The sequence below is a fragment of the Mustela putorius genome, unplaced genomic scaffold, assembly GCF_011764305.1.
Source record: "Mustela putorius furo isolate JIRA1106 unplaced genomic scaffold, ASM1176430v1.1 tig00000275_pilon_pilon_pilon, whole genome shotgun sequence".
Taxonomy (NCBI): Eukaryota; Metazoa; Chordata; class Mammalia; order Carnivora; family Mustelidae; genus Mustela; species Mustela putorius.
This window is the reverse complement of record NW_025421341.1, coordinates 33,814,324-33,831,114: the sequence shown is the minus strand read 5'-3', so window position 1 is coordinate 33,831,114 and position 16,791 is coordinate 33,814,324. Positions and strand designations below refer to the sequence as shown.

Here is a 16,791-nt window from a genome sequence, read left to right as displayed (position 1 = left end):
TCTAGTACTCCTTCAATGCTGCCACACTCCTTTACCAGAGGAACCTTTTCTAAATGGGAATTTAATCATATTGGACTTCCTGATAAACAGCAAGATCATTAGTCACTTAATGTTAGTTATATTTGAAAGCTTTCCCAAAAAAGGGTTGACCTGAGAGAGGTTAGTATTATATGTCTCTCCTTTCAAGCAGTTATTTCAAGGTTGGTTTTACCTGGAGTAAAAGGAAATTTCTGTCTGTTTGGAAGAGTTCCATCTTGAAGATATTTCAATATTTCTTGCCACAGCACCCTTTCTGTGCTCGGTATTTTTAGCTCACTGTTTTCTATTTTGGCAGCTGAGAAGCTGCAGTTTGTAATTTTACCTTCAGCTTCATATTTCTTCTTAAAAGTGAATACAATGTCCTGTTTATAATAATAAAATCACTAGTTGGCAGAACGACATTAAATGGAAAAAAAAAAAAAAGAGAGAGAGAAAGCAATTGGAAAATTTAGAGCAAGCAATTTTAAGTGCCAAGTTTCACATTTGTAATGGTCCGGTGGAGGTCACTGGGCATCCTTTTTATTGAGGGGATAGTGAAGAAATAGACATCCACAAGTTCTCCTGTGAAAAACTATAGATACTACCTCCACTTCAAGGAAGCTCAGGTTTTACTAAAAAGTGATGTGATCCAAACTTCCACAATATTACTAACTATAGGAAAAATATAAAAATCATTTTAGCATGGTATTTTCCCCCTCCAATATTTAGGTTTTCATTTTCCACTTTAATTGAGCTTTTAAGCTTCGGTTTCCTATTCCAGTTTAGCAACAAAGGAAACAAAATAATAAGAATGAAATTAGAAGTAAGTGGAGCCTGTCTCAGAAACAACCTTGGGGTTTCTTGGGCTTCTGGTGCAACCCCCTACAAGCAGTTTCCTTGGATCCAGTCTCTTCTTGATCCCCAAAGCCCTGCCGTATTAGTGCTGCTTGCTTTTTGCTTTTCTTTAACCTCAGATGCCCTGCTGAAGAGAGCTGCAGGTCTAGGCCATGCAAACAGGGATTCTCCAGAGACTAGAGGTGAAGGTCCAGAAAAATGGTGCTCGCGATCAGAAGGGCCAGATCACCCCTAGGAGTTCACACCAGCCTTCCTTCTTGAAAATTGCTAACCAGCCATTTTTCTTTTCAAAATAAACACTATTTCTCTCAACTTCAGTTTGCAAAATATTACCCCAATTCCACTGGACTAAAAAACTGGAATTTTACTGACATAATTGGATTATGAGGTTTAAAGATTGATGGAACTTTTCTGTTCCAAATATAATCGTTCAAATACCAAACCTAAACGGGTATGTAGAAGTCCTTACGTAGCTAGAGCCAGGGGAACGCTGCAGGATGCATGGCAGAGTGGCCGAGCAGCAGGGGTCAAGAAGCTATCAAAAGCATAGGAGTTGTGAGCCCTGGTGTTGAAGGATCTGGGAGTCTTACAGGAATGTATCACCTTTTCTGCAGCCACATCCTATCACTAAATGAAGACTGCTTTAGTCCCTCTAGCTCCCTCTATGCCTGCTCACTTTTCAGATACCGGTTCAAGTACCAATGCCCTTGGCAGTGGCTCATACTGGTATCATATTGGTATCATTGGGCCATACTTTGCTGTAATTTGTCTCCCTGAGAAAGAATAAAGTCCTGAAGAACAAGAACTGGGCCTTTTTTGTCTCTGTATTTCCAGTAACTAACTTAGAATTAGGCATACATTACATATATCCATATAAAAATAATATGTATAAATAGATGTATATAGGAGAGAAGACAGGAAAAGGAAAAAGACATAGAGGGTTTCATTTAGGAGTTTACAGAATATGTATTAATTTATTCATGTTTTTTAGTGGGTGCTCGGACTCATTCCAATGTCATTCTGTGACATTCCTAGGAAAGTAATGTTGATAAAAACCTCTTTGAAGGCACTGCACCTCTGAGCAGAAGAAATCACATACTACAAACGCATGTACCAAGCAACTCTCCCCTCTGGCACAATCCCACCCAATTATCAAATCTCCACTACCCATGGATGGTATTCAATTAATATTTGTCAGCTGAAAAACTAAGTGAATCTATCTTAAGACTGAAGAGAAGGAAAAGGTAACCAGATCAAAAGACTTCAGCATACCACAGACTTCTCTTTATGTTCATCTTTTATTGTAAAAAGTAAGCAGTTAACTGATTACATACATAAATACATAAAAAATTAATCTTGGTGCCCTCATAAGGTATATGGGTCAGGAGTTAAGTGAAGTGTCCAGAAAAAAGCGTCAGTGTTCCAGAACAGAAAGCCAATGACACTTGCGTCCTCATTACTTCCTGTGCTTTCAGCCAACTGTGATCAATGGGATTTGCTCATGCCCCATACATGGATTTATGGAAATTACTTAGTTTCAGCTACACTAATCCTTACAAAACAGGCAAGTGGCTAAAAAAAGATTATTACAAAGATCCACAGACTGAAGATACTACTAAACTAATAATACTAATTCTACTAATACTATAGTACCAATAGTACTAATACTACTACTAAAACGGCAAAGTTGACATTTCTTCTGCCTCTAATATAAATTCATCACCAGCCACATGTATGAATTCAAAACAATGACTGCCAACCATATGCTACCCAACAGATTCTTAGAAAAAAGTAAAAAGACTTAATCTGTTACTTCAAGGTAAAGGCAATATTTTAACAAGAAAAAAAATACTGATTTTTGAACAAAATAAAACAAAAAACCTCAGGTTTTGAAGACAACATTTTTTAAAAGGGCATTTGAAATGTCATAAATTTGGAGACCTAAAACAATCTAAGCCTAAGATTGCACTACTGCAAAACTACTCATATCTATACACTTAAACTTTGTGAGAGAATTTTCTACCTATTTTTTCAAGATGCCAACTGAAGAATAACCAAAGACTATAAACTTATTTTTTTAACTCTAAAAATACAGCACCTTTCAATTAGTTCACAAGAACTGACTGACATCATGAAAGATGAAAATTTATTAGCTGGATTGTATTTCTGAATATAATCAGTGAATAGGACTAAAACATGAATATTATGATTTAGTAATTTCAGTTATCTTCTTCTGAGGTATCTTTTTCAGTTATGATAACCATTAAATCTAAAACTAAGTATCAAAATATACAGAACTTATAATCAGAACTTTGTGTTTCTATATCACAGGTTGTGAAAACAAAAATTAAAAAAAAACATGAATTTCAATCACACTGCTCTCATCAAAAGTTAAATTATGAATGTGAACAGCTTACTATGCCTTTTTAAAGGAAAGTATCTTCAAAATTTATTTTATTCTCATTTTTCCACTTTTATGTATATTTATAATGTACATAATAAATAAGAAAAGTGGTAAATATGCTTGTGATTATAAAAAAAAGACATAAATGTTATTGGGAATGCATGTTTCAAAAAACTTTAGAGATTACTACTTTAGGTATTGGGAAACAGTTGAAAGATTTTAAGCTAAAGGAGTAAAAGAAATCAGATTTGAATTTTAGAAACATAATCCTAGCGATAATAGGCAATGAAAACGTGTTAGGAGGTTAAAGTGATAAAAAAAAAATCACTGATACTATGCTCATAGCAGTATACTACAGCTCGTCCTATAAGCTCCCTGGATCTGTGGATCCTTGCACAGCACACACAAGCTTATTTTAACAGAGGTCTTCTGCAGAGCAAGGCCTCCTGTTCTGTGGTCTAACTCAGAGGCAACTGGGGCCAAAGAAAAAGGCAACGTGGAGCCTGAGAACAGGGGCTGGAACTGAGAACACGCGGGGCTGGCGGACTGTTGAAATGCCTTATCATTTATCTGTAGGCTAAGAATCAGGCTAAAAAAGATCAATCACATCTCTTTTCTGACAGTCCCATGTATAATTTTTTTTTTTTTTGAAATCTCAGTAGCCTCTTTATTTATATGGTAACAAAAGAAAGAAGAAAACTATCTATATTTGCTTTCACTGAGAAGGTGCTACAGGTACGTGCTAGGTCTTTCTCTTTCTCTCTCTCTCTCTCTCTCTTTCCCTCCTTCCCTCAGTCCCTCCCTCCCTCTCTTTCTTTCTTTCTGGAGAACATTTTTTTTTTTATTTTTAAAAGATATAAAAGTTATTTTAAAAAATAATTTGGGGGCACCTGGGTGGCTCAGTGGGTTAAGGCCTCTGCTTTCGGCTCAGGTCATGATCCCAGGGTCCTGGCTCTCTGCTCAGTAGGAAGCCTGCTTCCCCCTCTCTCTCTGTCTGCCTCTCAGCCTACTTGTGGTCTCTCACTGTCAAATAAATAAATAAAATATTAAAAAAAATAATTTGTAAAATAGAGCAATTTATAAAATGAAGTGAAATACTGCCCCTCCCTACCTCCTACTACCCTACCAAGTCCACTCATGATCACAACTATCAATGTTCGATGTATTTCCTTCCAGACCATTTTCTATGCATATATATTTTTGTATATGCATATATATGTATGCATGGGTATATGCTTTTGGACAGTATTTTTCTATTCTTTGGCTTTATTAAAAATAGGCTCATATTCACGCTGTTTTGAAACCTGTTTCTTTTACTTGGCAACAGATGACAACCACCCCTTTAGGACAGTCCACATGGATCTAGTTCCTGTTTGGCAGCTGCAGGGAATGCAACCTGGCTGGTATGACAAGGTTATTTAACCATCCCTTTGCTGGGGTGCCTGGGTGGCTCAGACGACTGAGTGTCCGATGTTTGCTGTAGGCTCAGGTCATAATCTCAGGGTCATGGGACTGAGTCCCAAGTTGGGCTCTGCACTCAGCAGGGAGTCTGATTGAGACTCTCCCTCTGCCCCTACCATGCCTGTGTACCCTCTATCTCTCAAATAAATAAATAGATTTTTTTTAAAAAGTCATCCCTTTGTTGAGGGACATGAACAGTGTCACTTTTACAACAGAGCAGCAATGAACATTCTTGTACATCTATCCTTGTACACTTTGAGCAGGATGGGTTTCTTGAAGTCAAGTTTTTGGGTGAAAGGGTAGGTACATTTCAAATGTTGATAGTTACTGAGGAATGACTAGACTGACTTCAACTTCAAACAATGAAGTTCAACCATTCATTCTTACTAGGTTTTGTTTTGTTTTATTGTTTTTAAAGATTTTATTTATTTGTCAGAGAGAGAGAGGGAGAGAGAGCGAGCACAGGCAGACAGAATGGCAGGCAGAGACAGAGGGAGAAGCAGGCTCCCTGCTGAGCAAGGAGCCCGATGCGGGACTCGATCCCAGGACACTGGGATCATGACCTGAGCCGAAGGCAGCTGCTTAACCAACTGAGCCACCCAGGTGTCCCTAGATTTTTTTTTTTTTAAATAGATTCCAAGGTTTAGGAAAAGACCTCAGCAAACAAGCCCTTCAATTTGTATATGAGAAAATGATGGTTCGGATAGAGTGGTTTGGGCCCAAGACCCCAAAGCCCCTGATGAGATCACGGACCAGCAGGAGTTCCACGAGTGGTGGTTACTACTGAAAGCCAGGAGAGCAACTTGAGTTAAGTGACTGCAAATATAAACGTGTGGTCCACCAGAGCTACTAACAAGAAGGAAAGGGGAATGTCATCTCCTTTTCCTTGCCTACCCTTGGCAAGAAAAGAAAAAAAGCATTTGTATCTTAAAGGAAAAAAGATAGAATAGCAAGAGGGAGCAGAGAAGGAGGATTCTTAAACTAGATGGAGTAAGGGGCACCAAGAGCGAAGGAATCATAAGTTCAGCTGCATGAAGTGAGCAAGTGTGGTGGAAAAGACTCTGACATGGGATGACCTTAGCGGAAAACCTTCCACAGCCTCAGTGGGTTGTATGAAAAGTTTCTTGGTTCTAAATATCTCCATGTGGCATCCAAAATGAATGCCAGTACTGAAACCAAATTCTGAAGAGAAATATCAGAAAAGAACTAACATCCCACAATGAAGAAACATCTTCAAAGAAGATGTTGTTATAAAAATACCACAAAAGTACTTTCCAGCAAATTCCAGACCTAAAAGTAAAGCTTTAAAATGAAGCTCCAAGCACAGAAGCTTTGAACCCTTTGCTCTGTGCCTGAAGAGGCCCATTTAAAGGAAGGTACTTCTGACCAGATAACATTGTTGTTATTCCATCAGACCTAAGGGGACATAACAATGAGAAAAAGAGACAGCAACTGTACCTTCTGAAATTAGAATGGTCAAGAACAAATGGGAGCAGGCTTTTTCTATAAAGGGCCACAAGGCCCTTCCCAGGCCATATGGTCTCTGTTGCAATTATTCAACCCTAATGCTGCAGTGCACAAAGACAACCACAAACAAAATATAACCAAATAAGCATGGCTGTGTTCCAATACAATTTAATGGATACTGAAATTTGAATTTCATATAATTTTCATGAAAGATTATTTTGTTTTGATTTTTTTTTCAGTCATTTAAAAAATATAAAAACCATGCTTAGCTCATAGGCTATCCATAAATAGGCAGTGGGCTGGATTTAGCATGTGGGCCATACTTTGCCCACCTCTGCTACAGAGCACTTAAGTCTCAACTGAACTGAATTTGAAAGTTGGTAGAAAGATGGAAACATCTGAGGTCCATCCCTAAGAAAGTGAAGTTAGAAGACAGAAAGGTGGAAACATGTTGTTCTTAAAGAGTTTCAGACATTTACCTTAAATCTCTTCTCTTGCTGAATTCCTCTGGTGGGATTGTCCAGGGCAGGCCTTGAGGGAGACACTCTAGAACTTCGGAAGAGAAATCAGAGAAATCCACACCATACTCTGTTAGTATTCCTTCTGTTTCAGGCTCAATTTCACCAGCCTGACCAAGGCTCTTAGCCAGCTGCCTGTGAACAGGACAGAGAGGAACAAGTATGTCAGTGAATAAATAAGACCATAGGCATCCGTTTCCTCTCTAAAAGTGAGGGTAGTAAGCAAATCTTCGAAACTTCCTGTCCTTCCCCCAGCAAGAACACCATCACCCGTGAATGGGGGCTGAGGGGTAAGCAGAAGAGACAATGATACTCTTATCCTGTTAGATCCCTAACTACAGTATAATTTTAACTTTCTTCAGGAATTCTGATGTGGGGAGTTGGGCCAGATGGCCTTTCTTGGGCTTCCTGCAATTGTTTTTCTTGAAAAAGTCAAATTGAGGGGCACCTGGGCGGCTCAGTGGGTTAATGCCTCTGCCTTCGGCTCAGGACATGATCTCAGGGTCCTGGGATCAAGCCCCGCATCAGGCTCTCTGCTCAGCGGGGAGCCTGCCCCCCACCGCCCCCACCTGCCTCTCTGACTGCTTGTGATCTCTGTCAAATAAATGAATAAAATCTTTAAAAAAAAGTCAAATCGATATTATTAAAAGCTTTTGTCAATCCCTTCTCTTACAGACACCTTTAGAGATAATTCTTAAATCATTAGTTTCACAGTGCCTATATCTTTTTTAAAAAAAAGATTTTATTTATTTATTTAATAGAGAGAGAGATCACAAGTAGGCAGAGAGGCAGGCAGAGAGAGAGGGGGGAAGCTGGCTCCCCGCTGAGCAGAGAGCCCGATGTGGCACTTGATCCCAGGACCCCCAGATCACCACCTGAGCAGAAGGCAGAGGCTTAACCCACTGAGCCACCCAGGCGTCCCACAGCACCTATATCTCAAGTCACACTCACTAGATTAGATCAGACACCTTTTTTTTTCACAATTCTAATTTTTACCTTAATATTTTAAACTATTTTATCTGAACACACTACTAATATATTTTCACTGTAAGAAGTTAGAAAATACAGAAATGCATCATGAAGAAAATTAAAAATAATAGCAATCTGCTCACTTGGCAAACTGCCATTCACATTTTGGGGTGTTGGCCCATTAAAAATAATTTGCTCCATTAGAAGTAAATGACTGTATATTTTTTCCTGTTTTGTTGAAGATTATTTGACCGTAGAGTTGAGGGTCCATATCTGGGCTCTCTACTCCGTTCCACTGGTCTATGTGTCTGTTTTTATGCCAGTACCATGCTGTCTTGGTGATCACAGCTTTGTAGTAAAGCTTGAAATCAGATAACATGATGCCCCCAGTTTTATTTTTGTTTTCAACATTTCCATAAAGATTCAGGGTTTCTTCTGATTCCATACAAATTTTAGGATTATTTGCTCCAGCTCTTTGAAAAATACCAGTGGTATTTTGATCGGAATGGCATTAAAAGTATAGATTGCTCTAGGCAGTATAGACATTTTAACAATGTTTATTCTTCCGATCCAAGAGCATGGAATGGTCTTCCATCTTTTTGTGTCTTCAATTTCTTTCATGAGTGTTCTGCAGTTCCTCGAGTATAGTTCCTTTACCTCTTTGGTTTATTCCCAGGTATCCTATGGTTCTTGGTGCTATAGTAAATGGAATTGATTCTCTAATTTCCCTTTCTGTATTTTCATCATTAGTGTATAAGAAAGCCACTGATTTCTGTACATTGATTTTGTATCCTGCCACGTTGCTGAATTGCTGTACGAGTTCTAGTATTTTGGGAGTGGAGTCTTTTGGGTTTTCCATATAAAGAATCATGTCATCTGCGAAAGGAGAGAGTTTGACTTCTTCATTGCCAATTTGGATGCCTTTTATTTCTCTTTGTTGTCTGATTGCTGTTGCTAGGACTTCTAATACTATGTTGAACAAGAGTGGTGAGAGTGGGCATCCCTGTCGTCATATTCCTGATCTCAGCGGGAAGGCTGCAAGCTTTTTCCTATTGAGGAAGATATTTGCTGTGGGTCTTTCATAGATAGATTTTGTGAAGTTCAGGAATGTTCCCTCTATCCCTATACTTTGAAGCGTTTTAATCAGGAATGGATGCTGGATTTTGTTAAATATACAGTGGAAAAAAGACAGTCTCTTCAATAAATGGTGCTGGGAAAACTGGACAGCTATATGAAGAAGAATGAAACTCAACCATTCCCTTACACCGTACACAAAGATAAACTCAAAATGGATAAAAGTCCTCAATGTGAGACAGGAATCCATCAGAATCCTAGAGGAGAACATAGGCAGTAACCTCTTCGATATCAGCCACAGCAAATTCTTTCAAGATATGTCTCCGAAGGCAAAGGAAACAAAAGCGAAAATGAATTTTGGGGATCTCATCAAGATCAAAAGCTTCTGCACAGCAAAGGAAACAGTCAACAAAACAAAGAGGCAACCCACGGAATGGGAGAAGATATTTGCAAATGACAGTACAGACAAAAGGTTGATATCCAGGATCTATAAAGAACTCCTCAAACGCAACACACACAAAACAAAATGAAGACATACAAATGGCTATCAGACACATGAAAAAAATGTTCATCATCACTAGTCATCAGGGAGATTCAAATTAAAACCACATTGAGATACCACCTTACACCAGTTAGAATGGCCAAAATTAGCAAGACAGGAAACAACATGTGTTGGTGAAGATGTGGAGAAAGGGGAACCCTCTTACACTGTTGGTGGGAATGCAAGTTGGTACACCCACTTTAGAGAACAGTGTGGAGATTCCTTAAGAAATTAAAAATAGAGCTTCCCTATGACCCTGTCATTGCACTCCTGGGTATTTACCCCAAAGATACAGATGTAGTGAAAAGAAGGGCCATCTGTACCGCAATGTTTATAGCAACAATGGCCACGGTCGCCAAACTGTGGAAAGAACCAAGATGCCCTTCAACAGACGAATGGATAAGGAAGATGTGGTCTATATACACTATGGAGTATTATGCCTCCATCAGAAAGGATGAATACTCAACTTTTGTATCAACATGGATGGGACTGGAAGAGATTATGCTGAGTGAAATAAGTCAAGCAGAGAGAGTCAATTATCATATGGTTTCACTTATTTGTGGAACATAACAAATAGCATGGAGGACAAGGGGGAGATGGAGAGGAGAAGGGAGTTGAGGGAAATTGGAAGGGGAGGTGAGCCATGAGAGACTATGGACTCTAAAAAACAATCTGAGGGTTTTGAAGGGGTGGGAGGCTGGGGGAACCAGGTGGTGGGTATTAGGGAGGGCACGGATTGCATGGAGCACTGGGTGCGGTGCAAAAACAATGAATACTGTTACACTGAAAAGAAATAAATTTTTTTTTAAAAAGTAGTAAATGACTAAATGACTGCATTTAACAGAATAGCTCTGATGCTCTGAGTAGGGTTCCACCTTTTAGAAGGCAACTATACCTCTTCATCTATGGGTCATCTATAAATATACCAAGATTGATCGTGCTCAATTCTAGTTAAGTCCTGGCATGCCACATTCAAGCCATAAGTCAAAGTTCTGTGTAGAATACAGATATGACATTCTTCCGGAAAGGGGTTTAGCTCAGGCATTTGGGTTTTCTCTGGAGCCATTTGATTTCTCTGAAGAAGACTGTGTTTCCTACGTAAGGGTAGATGCCTGGCTGCCAGAGTTCTTAGGTGCACCATGGTAGAGGGAGACTGGGGATGCGGTTGCCTCATGGGCAGACTTCTAACAAATTCCCATCTTCAGCCTTGCTACTGGAACAAGGTAGTGGTGGCAACAGGGCTGGCCCCACCTCTCATATGCCAGCCATGAGAAACCAGCCCAGAGTGGACACATACATCTGCCTACCCATAAGTTCTGTAGCCTCTGGGGTGCCTGTGGGCTCCTCACATACAACATGGGCTCAGACTGAGTGTCATTTTCCCAGAAGGCATATCAAAAAGCCAAAAGCAACAAAAATATGTGGGGAAAAAATACAGAAAGCTACCAGGAAGATCCATACATATTTAGAAATTAAACTAACAGGAGGCTAAATGAGAAATAAAAAGAGAATCAGAAATATTTCAAACTGAATAAAACACAATATATCAATATTTGTGAGAAGCAGCTAAAGCATTGCTTTGAGGGAAATTCTGCTCTAAATAAATGTAATGCTCATATTAGAAAAGAAGAAATGTCTCAAACTAGTGATCTAAAGCTTCTACCTTAAAAAAATGAAAAAAGAAGAGCAAGTTAGATTTCAGGTAAGCAGAAGGAAGAAAATAATAAATAAGAATTAAGGGACAGAAAATGAATAGCCATAAAGAATACCAATAAAATCAAAAGCTGATTCTTTGAAAAAAGAATAAAATAGAAAAGTTTCTAGTGAAGCTAATCAAGAAAAACAAGGAAAGACCCAAATTATCAATATCAGGAACAAGACAGGACACATCATTATAGATCCTACAAGCATTAAAAGGATAATAAAGGAATTATAAATGACTTTAAGGCAATACATTCAATATCTGGGATCAAATGGATAAACTTCCTGAAAGACAAACTGTCTAAGATTATTCAAGCTGAAACTAATATGTAATATTCTGTTTATTTTTTTTTTTCACTTAAACATTTCTTTATTGTTAAGAATGACATATAGAAAAGTATACAAAATTTACATGGACAACTTAGCTAGGTGGACATCATAAACATTGATGTAATCATCAGCCAGCTTATAAAACAACAGTACCAGCCCCCAGAAGCCTTCCTCTCGTGTCCCCCCTCAATCATCAACTTGCCTACTCCCCAAAGATAACTGCCATCTAGACTTTCAATGTTGTATTTTAGATTTGCCTGTTTTAGAATTTTATATAAATGGATCCGTAGGGGGCGCCTGGATGGCTCAGTTAAAGCCTCTGCCTTCCGCTCAGGTCATGATTCCAGGGTCCTGGGATCGAGTCCCACATTGGGCTCTCTGCTCAGTGGGGAGCCTGCTTCTTCCTCTCTCTCTCTCTGCCTACTTGTGATCTCTGTCAAATAAATAAATAAAATCTTTAAAAAAAAATGGATCTGTAGGTATGTATTCTTTTGTCTCTGTGTCTTAAAAATCAATGTGAGATTCAACCATATTTGTTATTGAAGAAATACAAAATAAAGCCATGATAAAATACCAATGCACCCACCAAGATAGACATTTTTTTTAATGCCAAGCATTAAAGAGAATGCGAAACAAAGAGGAACTCTTCTCTACCGCAGGTGGGAATGTCCATTAGAATAACTATCTGTGAAGATTGGGCATGATGTACTAAAGACAAACATACACATTCCTTCTAAGTCAGCAAGTGCACTCCTAGGTATGTACCCGACAGAAATGTGCACACACACACCAAGAAAGCATGCACACTTCACGATAATAGCAACATTACTCTTTAGAGTCCAAATGAAAATGACCCAAAGAATGACCCAAATTGTCTAATAACAGTAAAATTGTTTATAATTGTATAATCTTATACAATGAAATAACAGACAACAATGAAAATGAGTGAACTATTTCTATGTTAAACAATGTAATATTCTGTTTAAAACACTGAATTCATAGTATAAAAACCTTCTCACAAAGAAAACTCCAGGCCCTGATAGCTTCACTGGTAAATGCCACAAAGTATTTAAGAAAATAATTAATACCAATTATACAAACTCTTTCAGAATAGAGAAGAGGATGGAACACTTTCCAACTAGGCTCATGAAGTCACCATTACCTTGAAACCAAAATCAGAGAAAGGATGCATGAGATCAATATCCCTCATGAACACATTCTTAAAATACTTATGTAAGATTAACACACAGAATTCACCCTTGAACAATATGGGGTTGAACTGTGTGGGTCCACTTATATGCAGATTTTTAAAAATAAATACAGTACAGTAATATAAATGTATTTTCCTTTCCTTATGATTTATTTAATAATATTTTCTTTTCTCTAGCTTATTTTATTGAAGGAATAGAGTCTATAATACATATAACATACAAAGTACATGTTAACTGACTGTTCATGTCATTGGTAAGGCTTCCAATCAACAGGAGACTATTACTAGGCAAATTCTGAGGCAATTAAAAGTTAAACAGATTTTCAACTGTGTAAGAGGTCAGTGCATTGTTCAAGGGTCAACTGTATATATATTGAAAAAAGATAATACACCATGACCAAGTAAAGACTTAAAGATTGGTCCAGCATTCAAAAATCAATCAATATAATTCATCATATTAGCAAACAATGAGAAAAACATGTAATCGTTTTGACAGATGCAGAAAAGCATTGGACAAAATTCAACATCCATTCATAATCAAAACTCTCAACAAAAGAGTGATGAATAGGAACAACCTCAATTTGATTAGTGGCGCCCAGGAAAACCCTAGTGCTAATACCACAACTTAAAGGTAAAAACCTAAATGCTTTCCTCCAGACCAGGGAGAAGACAAGGGTGTTAACTCTCACCAATACTATTAAACATGGGGTTGGAGGTCCTAGTAAGTATCATAAAGCAAGAAAAAGAAAGAAAAGCCATACATATTGAAAAGAAGACTTCTACATTGCATGTAAGTGGGCCAAAGGACTACAATTTTCATTGCAGAAGTGACCACCCTCCTACATAATGCCAGGCATTTATAGAACACCCCTCTCACTCTATGAAAACCAATAGCCGGCACCCTATGGATGACTTAGACTCTGCCTCAACTCATGACTTTGAATGTGGAGAGAATGACAAAAAGACAAGAGGCGCTCAGGATTCATTCATGGCAGCTAGAGTGGTTTGTAGTGATAGCAGTGGTGGAAACAATGTCCAGTGGCAATGTTGATCTGTAAGAGCAATGGTAGAAGCCATTGGCATTGTGGCCAAACTAATTCTGATGAAAGATGATGGCCGGGTTTCTCGTCCTTGCTTCTCCAGATTTGCCTTGGTTCCTATCTACATTGTTTTTTAAACATCCAAGACTCTTACTGTTTCTGTGAGCCCTTCAATATCCTTCTGATAAACTCCTTTTGCAACCAGAGTTAGTTTCTCTTATTTGCAATCAAGAAGCTAGACAGGGAGCTCTTGGCTGGCTCAGCTGGTAGGGAAGCAACGGTTGATTTCAGAGTTGTGAGTTTAAGCCCCACATTGAGTGCAGAGCTTACGTTCTAAAAAAAAAAAAAAAAAAAAAAGGTGCACCTGGGTGGCTCAGTTGGTTAAGCACCTGCCTTTGGCTCAGGTCATGATCCTGGAGTCCCAGGATCAAGTCCCATGCTGGGCTCCCTGCTCAGCAGGGAGTCTGCTTCTCCTTCTGCCTCTGCCTGCAGCTCTGCCTAGTTATGTGCTCATGCTCTCTCTATCAAATAAATAATAAATAAAATCTTTAAAAAAGTCCAGACAGTTCAAAGACTCAAGCCTCATTATTTTTTAAAATGATAATTTTTGAAACGATATATTATTACCTGTGCACACTAGAATGAAGTTTTTCCATTGAAGATTTAAGGAACCTGTTGTTACTGCCTCCGAGATCTGAAGGACATTTTGGAAATAAATGGAACCTGAGTTATTTCCAACCCATCTATTATTTTCATAGCTTCCCAAGGTTCTGTTTCCTACATTCATCTTCTAATACCTATGTCTTTAACTATGTGCGTTCTTCGTTCAAAGCACAAGAAACTAACTGGTTGAAAAAGGAATTTACAGAAAGAGAAAGAGAAACATTCACAGAAAGAGAGACGTCTAGAGAACCTGAAAGAGGGATGGAAAAAAAGAATTATATGCTCAGTCTCTAAATTCCTGATTCCAGGCTAAGCTGAAAACTCAGGGACTTCCTAAATGCATCACACACATATTTTGAATCTCTTGCAGCTGCCAGGATAAGCTGAGGGGTGGGGAGGAGTTTAAAGGGCAATAAATCATCACATCATTGAATTCAGGATCTCACTAAATCTCTGATGTGAAAAGTGGAGGTACTAATCAGAAAGAATAAGACTCAGAGAACCAGACTCTTTCTTTCTCTCTCTCTCTTTCTCTCCACTCTTTCTCTCTCTCTCTCTACTATATAGGAGGATGCAGAAAGGTCTGAGGACCTTGAATGCCTAGTTCCAACTGACTTTCCACTGTCATGAATCCTAAATGGACTATGATAGGGTTATATCCATTCTACGGGTGGTCTCTGAAAAAAAAGAAACTTCCACCCTGAGAGCAGAATTTCAAGCAATATATCCATGGTCTACTTTGGCTGAAGAAACATGGCCTGATGGGCAGTTGCTATAAGTTTAGCCAGACGGATAGGGACCTGAAAGAAGAAAGATTGGAGTACTGGTGACAAGGACGTCTGGGAAGAGACATGTGCGTGAAATGGGTCTACTGAAATGAGCCCAGAGGATGACTCCTGTGCTCAGCAAAGGACTTCCACCGGTGGAGGTATGATGATCTGTTGAGCATGTCAACCAACCTCCCTCCCCAACCACCACTGTGCTTGCTCACTGGTACTATGAACAAAGTACAAAGTAGCAGGAACTTAGCTCCATGGCATGAACTTCCTCTCACTAATAATGACCTGATGACCACACCTGCAGGATGCCAGCTTGCTGGCAGCAGCTACCAGCTCTGAGCCTCTGACTCAGAACCAGTCAGCACCAACTTGATAGCAGACTGAACTTGCTGAGCCCATCTATGATGCAGAGGGCAATCATTTCTCTCCATTAAAAGAAACATTAACTCTGGGTTGGGGTTTGCTACCTTCATTTGCACCACCCACCTTGCTTACAGAAACACAGTCCATAGATGTACCAAATTATCTTTTAAGCTATTATGTTATATTACTCAACACCATAATTGAGGATTTCATCTTATAGAAGTAGCAAAGCCCACTGAATTCTCTGATTAGAGTGATGTAATATTGTACCAATGAACTAAATTGGGAGGCAACACATTTTAAGGTTGGAGGGCTATCCTTTAGGATACAAAGTTGCTCTTAATATCCTAAAGCTGAGCATGTGGTCTGGGAACCAAGAGCACAAGGGAGGAGTTGGGCCTTTCAGTATCATATTTAAGACCCACTTAGAATAATACTCACCACTACAACTGAGAGATTTTAATATTTCTGGAGATATAGTCATGATTCTTCTGAATTTGAAGCTAAGACTCCAAGAATCCCAACTAATATAACAAGGCACAATGTATACTGCCCATTTCCTAAAAAAAACATATTTGCAATTCAAGCCAGCTGAGGGATGACTTGGAAGTAAAAGATTCAAAAGTGTAAGTAATAATATAGAGAGATTAATTGTAGATTATGTTGAGACATGAAATTGCCAGTATATGACCATTTTTTACCTGTAAAACAAAACTGCATAAGATTCTCCCCTACAGTACTTAAAAATCACATAAAATAATTAATTATACATAAAATCAAATAGCATCCATAGTTTCTGGGAGAAGTATACACAATGACGTAGATCATATAGAGGTTTTAAAGAATGACACTAGCATGAAAAGAAACATATTCTTCTATGTGGTGATAGCATCAATACCAGTTTTTGTAAGGTAGAGTTAAAGCACACTGGCCACCCTATTCTTACTTGGTGACATCAGAGTGGCCAAAAATGATGATCTTATGCCTGAAGTAGAAAAGGGCCTAAACATTTGAACAAAAGGCATTTTATAATATCCAACTTTTAAAACAGAATACTAAAATCTGGGAAGACCTCATTACTTAAAGATGGAAAGGCAATATTCTGGACATTCTATTAAACAAGAAAATACTGAATGTTGAAAGGAAGAAAGAAACAAGGAAAAGAAATTGCAGAAGGATAAAAAAATACTCTGTAAGTATGTGGCTACAGAAATTACTATCTTGACCAAAGATATTCATGGGCTGTATCACCACTATAAGGAAAGAAGTCAAAGTAAAGATGCAGGTGCAGAATAAAAAAAAATTAATTTCACAAAGAAAATAAAAACTAGTGCTTCAGACCTAGGAAATAAGTAGAAAAAAAAAATAAACCCACTACAAAAATGAAGGTCATACAGG

The 16,791-nt window shown here is 38.4% G+C and overlaps 1 protein-coding gene across 6 annotated transcripts in view; it reads right to left on the bottom strand.

Annotated features, from left to right (window-relative positions):
* The window catches only part of DIS3L2 (DIS3 like 3'-5' exoribonuclease 2), a 366,495-nt gene that overhangs the window by 160,561 nt on the left and 189,143 nt on the right, over window positions 1-16,791 (bottom strand). For all 6 annotated transcript variants that reach the window (XM_045078897.1, XM_004773468.3, XM_045078901.1 and 3 more), the window contains one exon: window positions 6,685-6,858. In XM_045078897.1, the coding sequence (XP_044934832.1) occupies window positions 6,685-6,858 (174 nt within the window). The remainder of the gene's footprint in view (window positions 1-6,684; window positions 6,859-16,791) is intronic.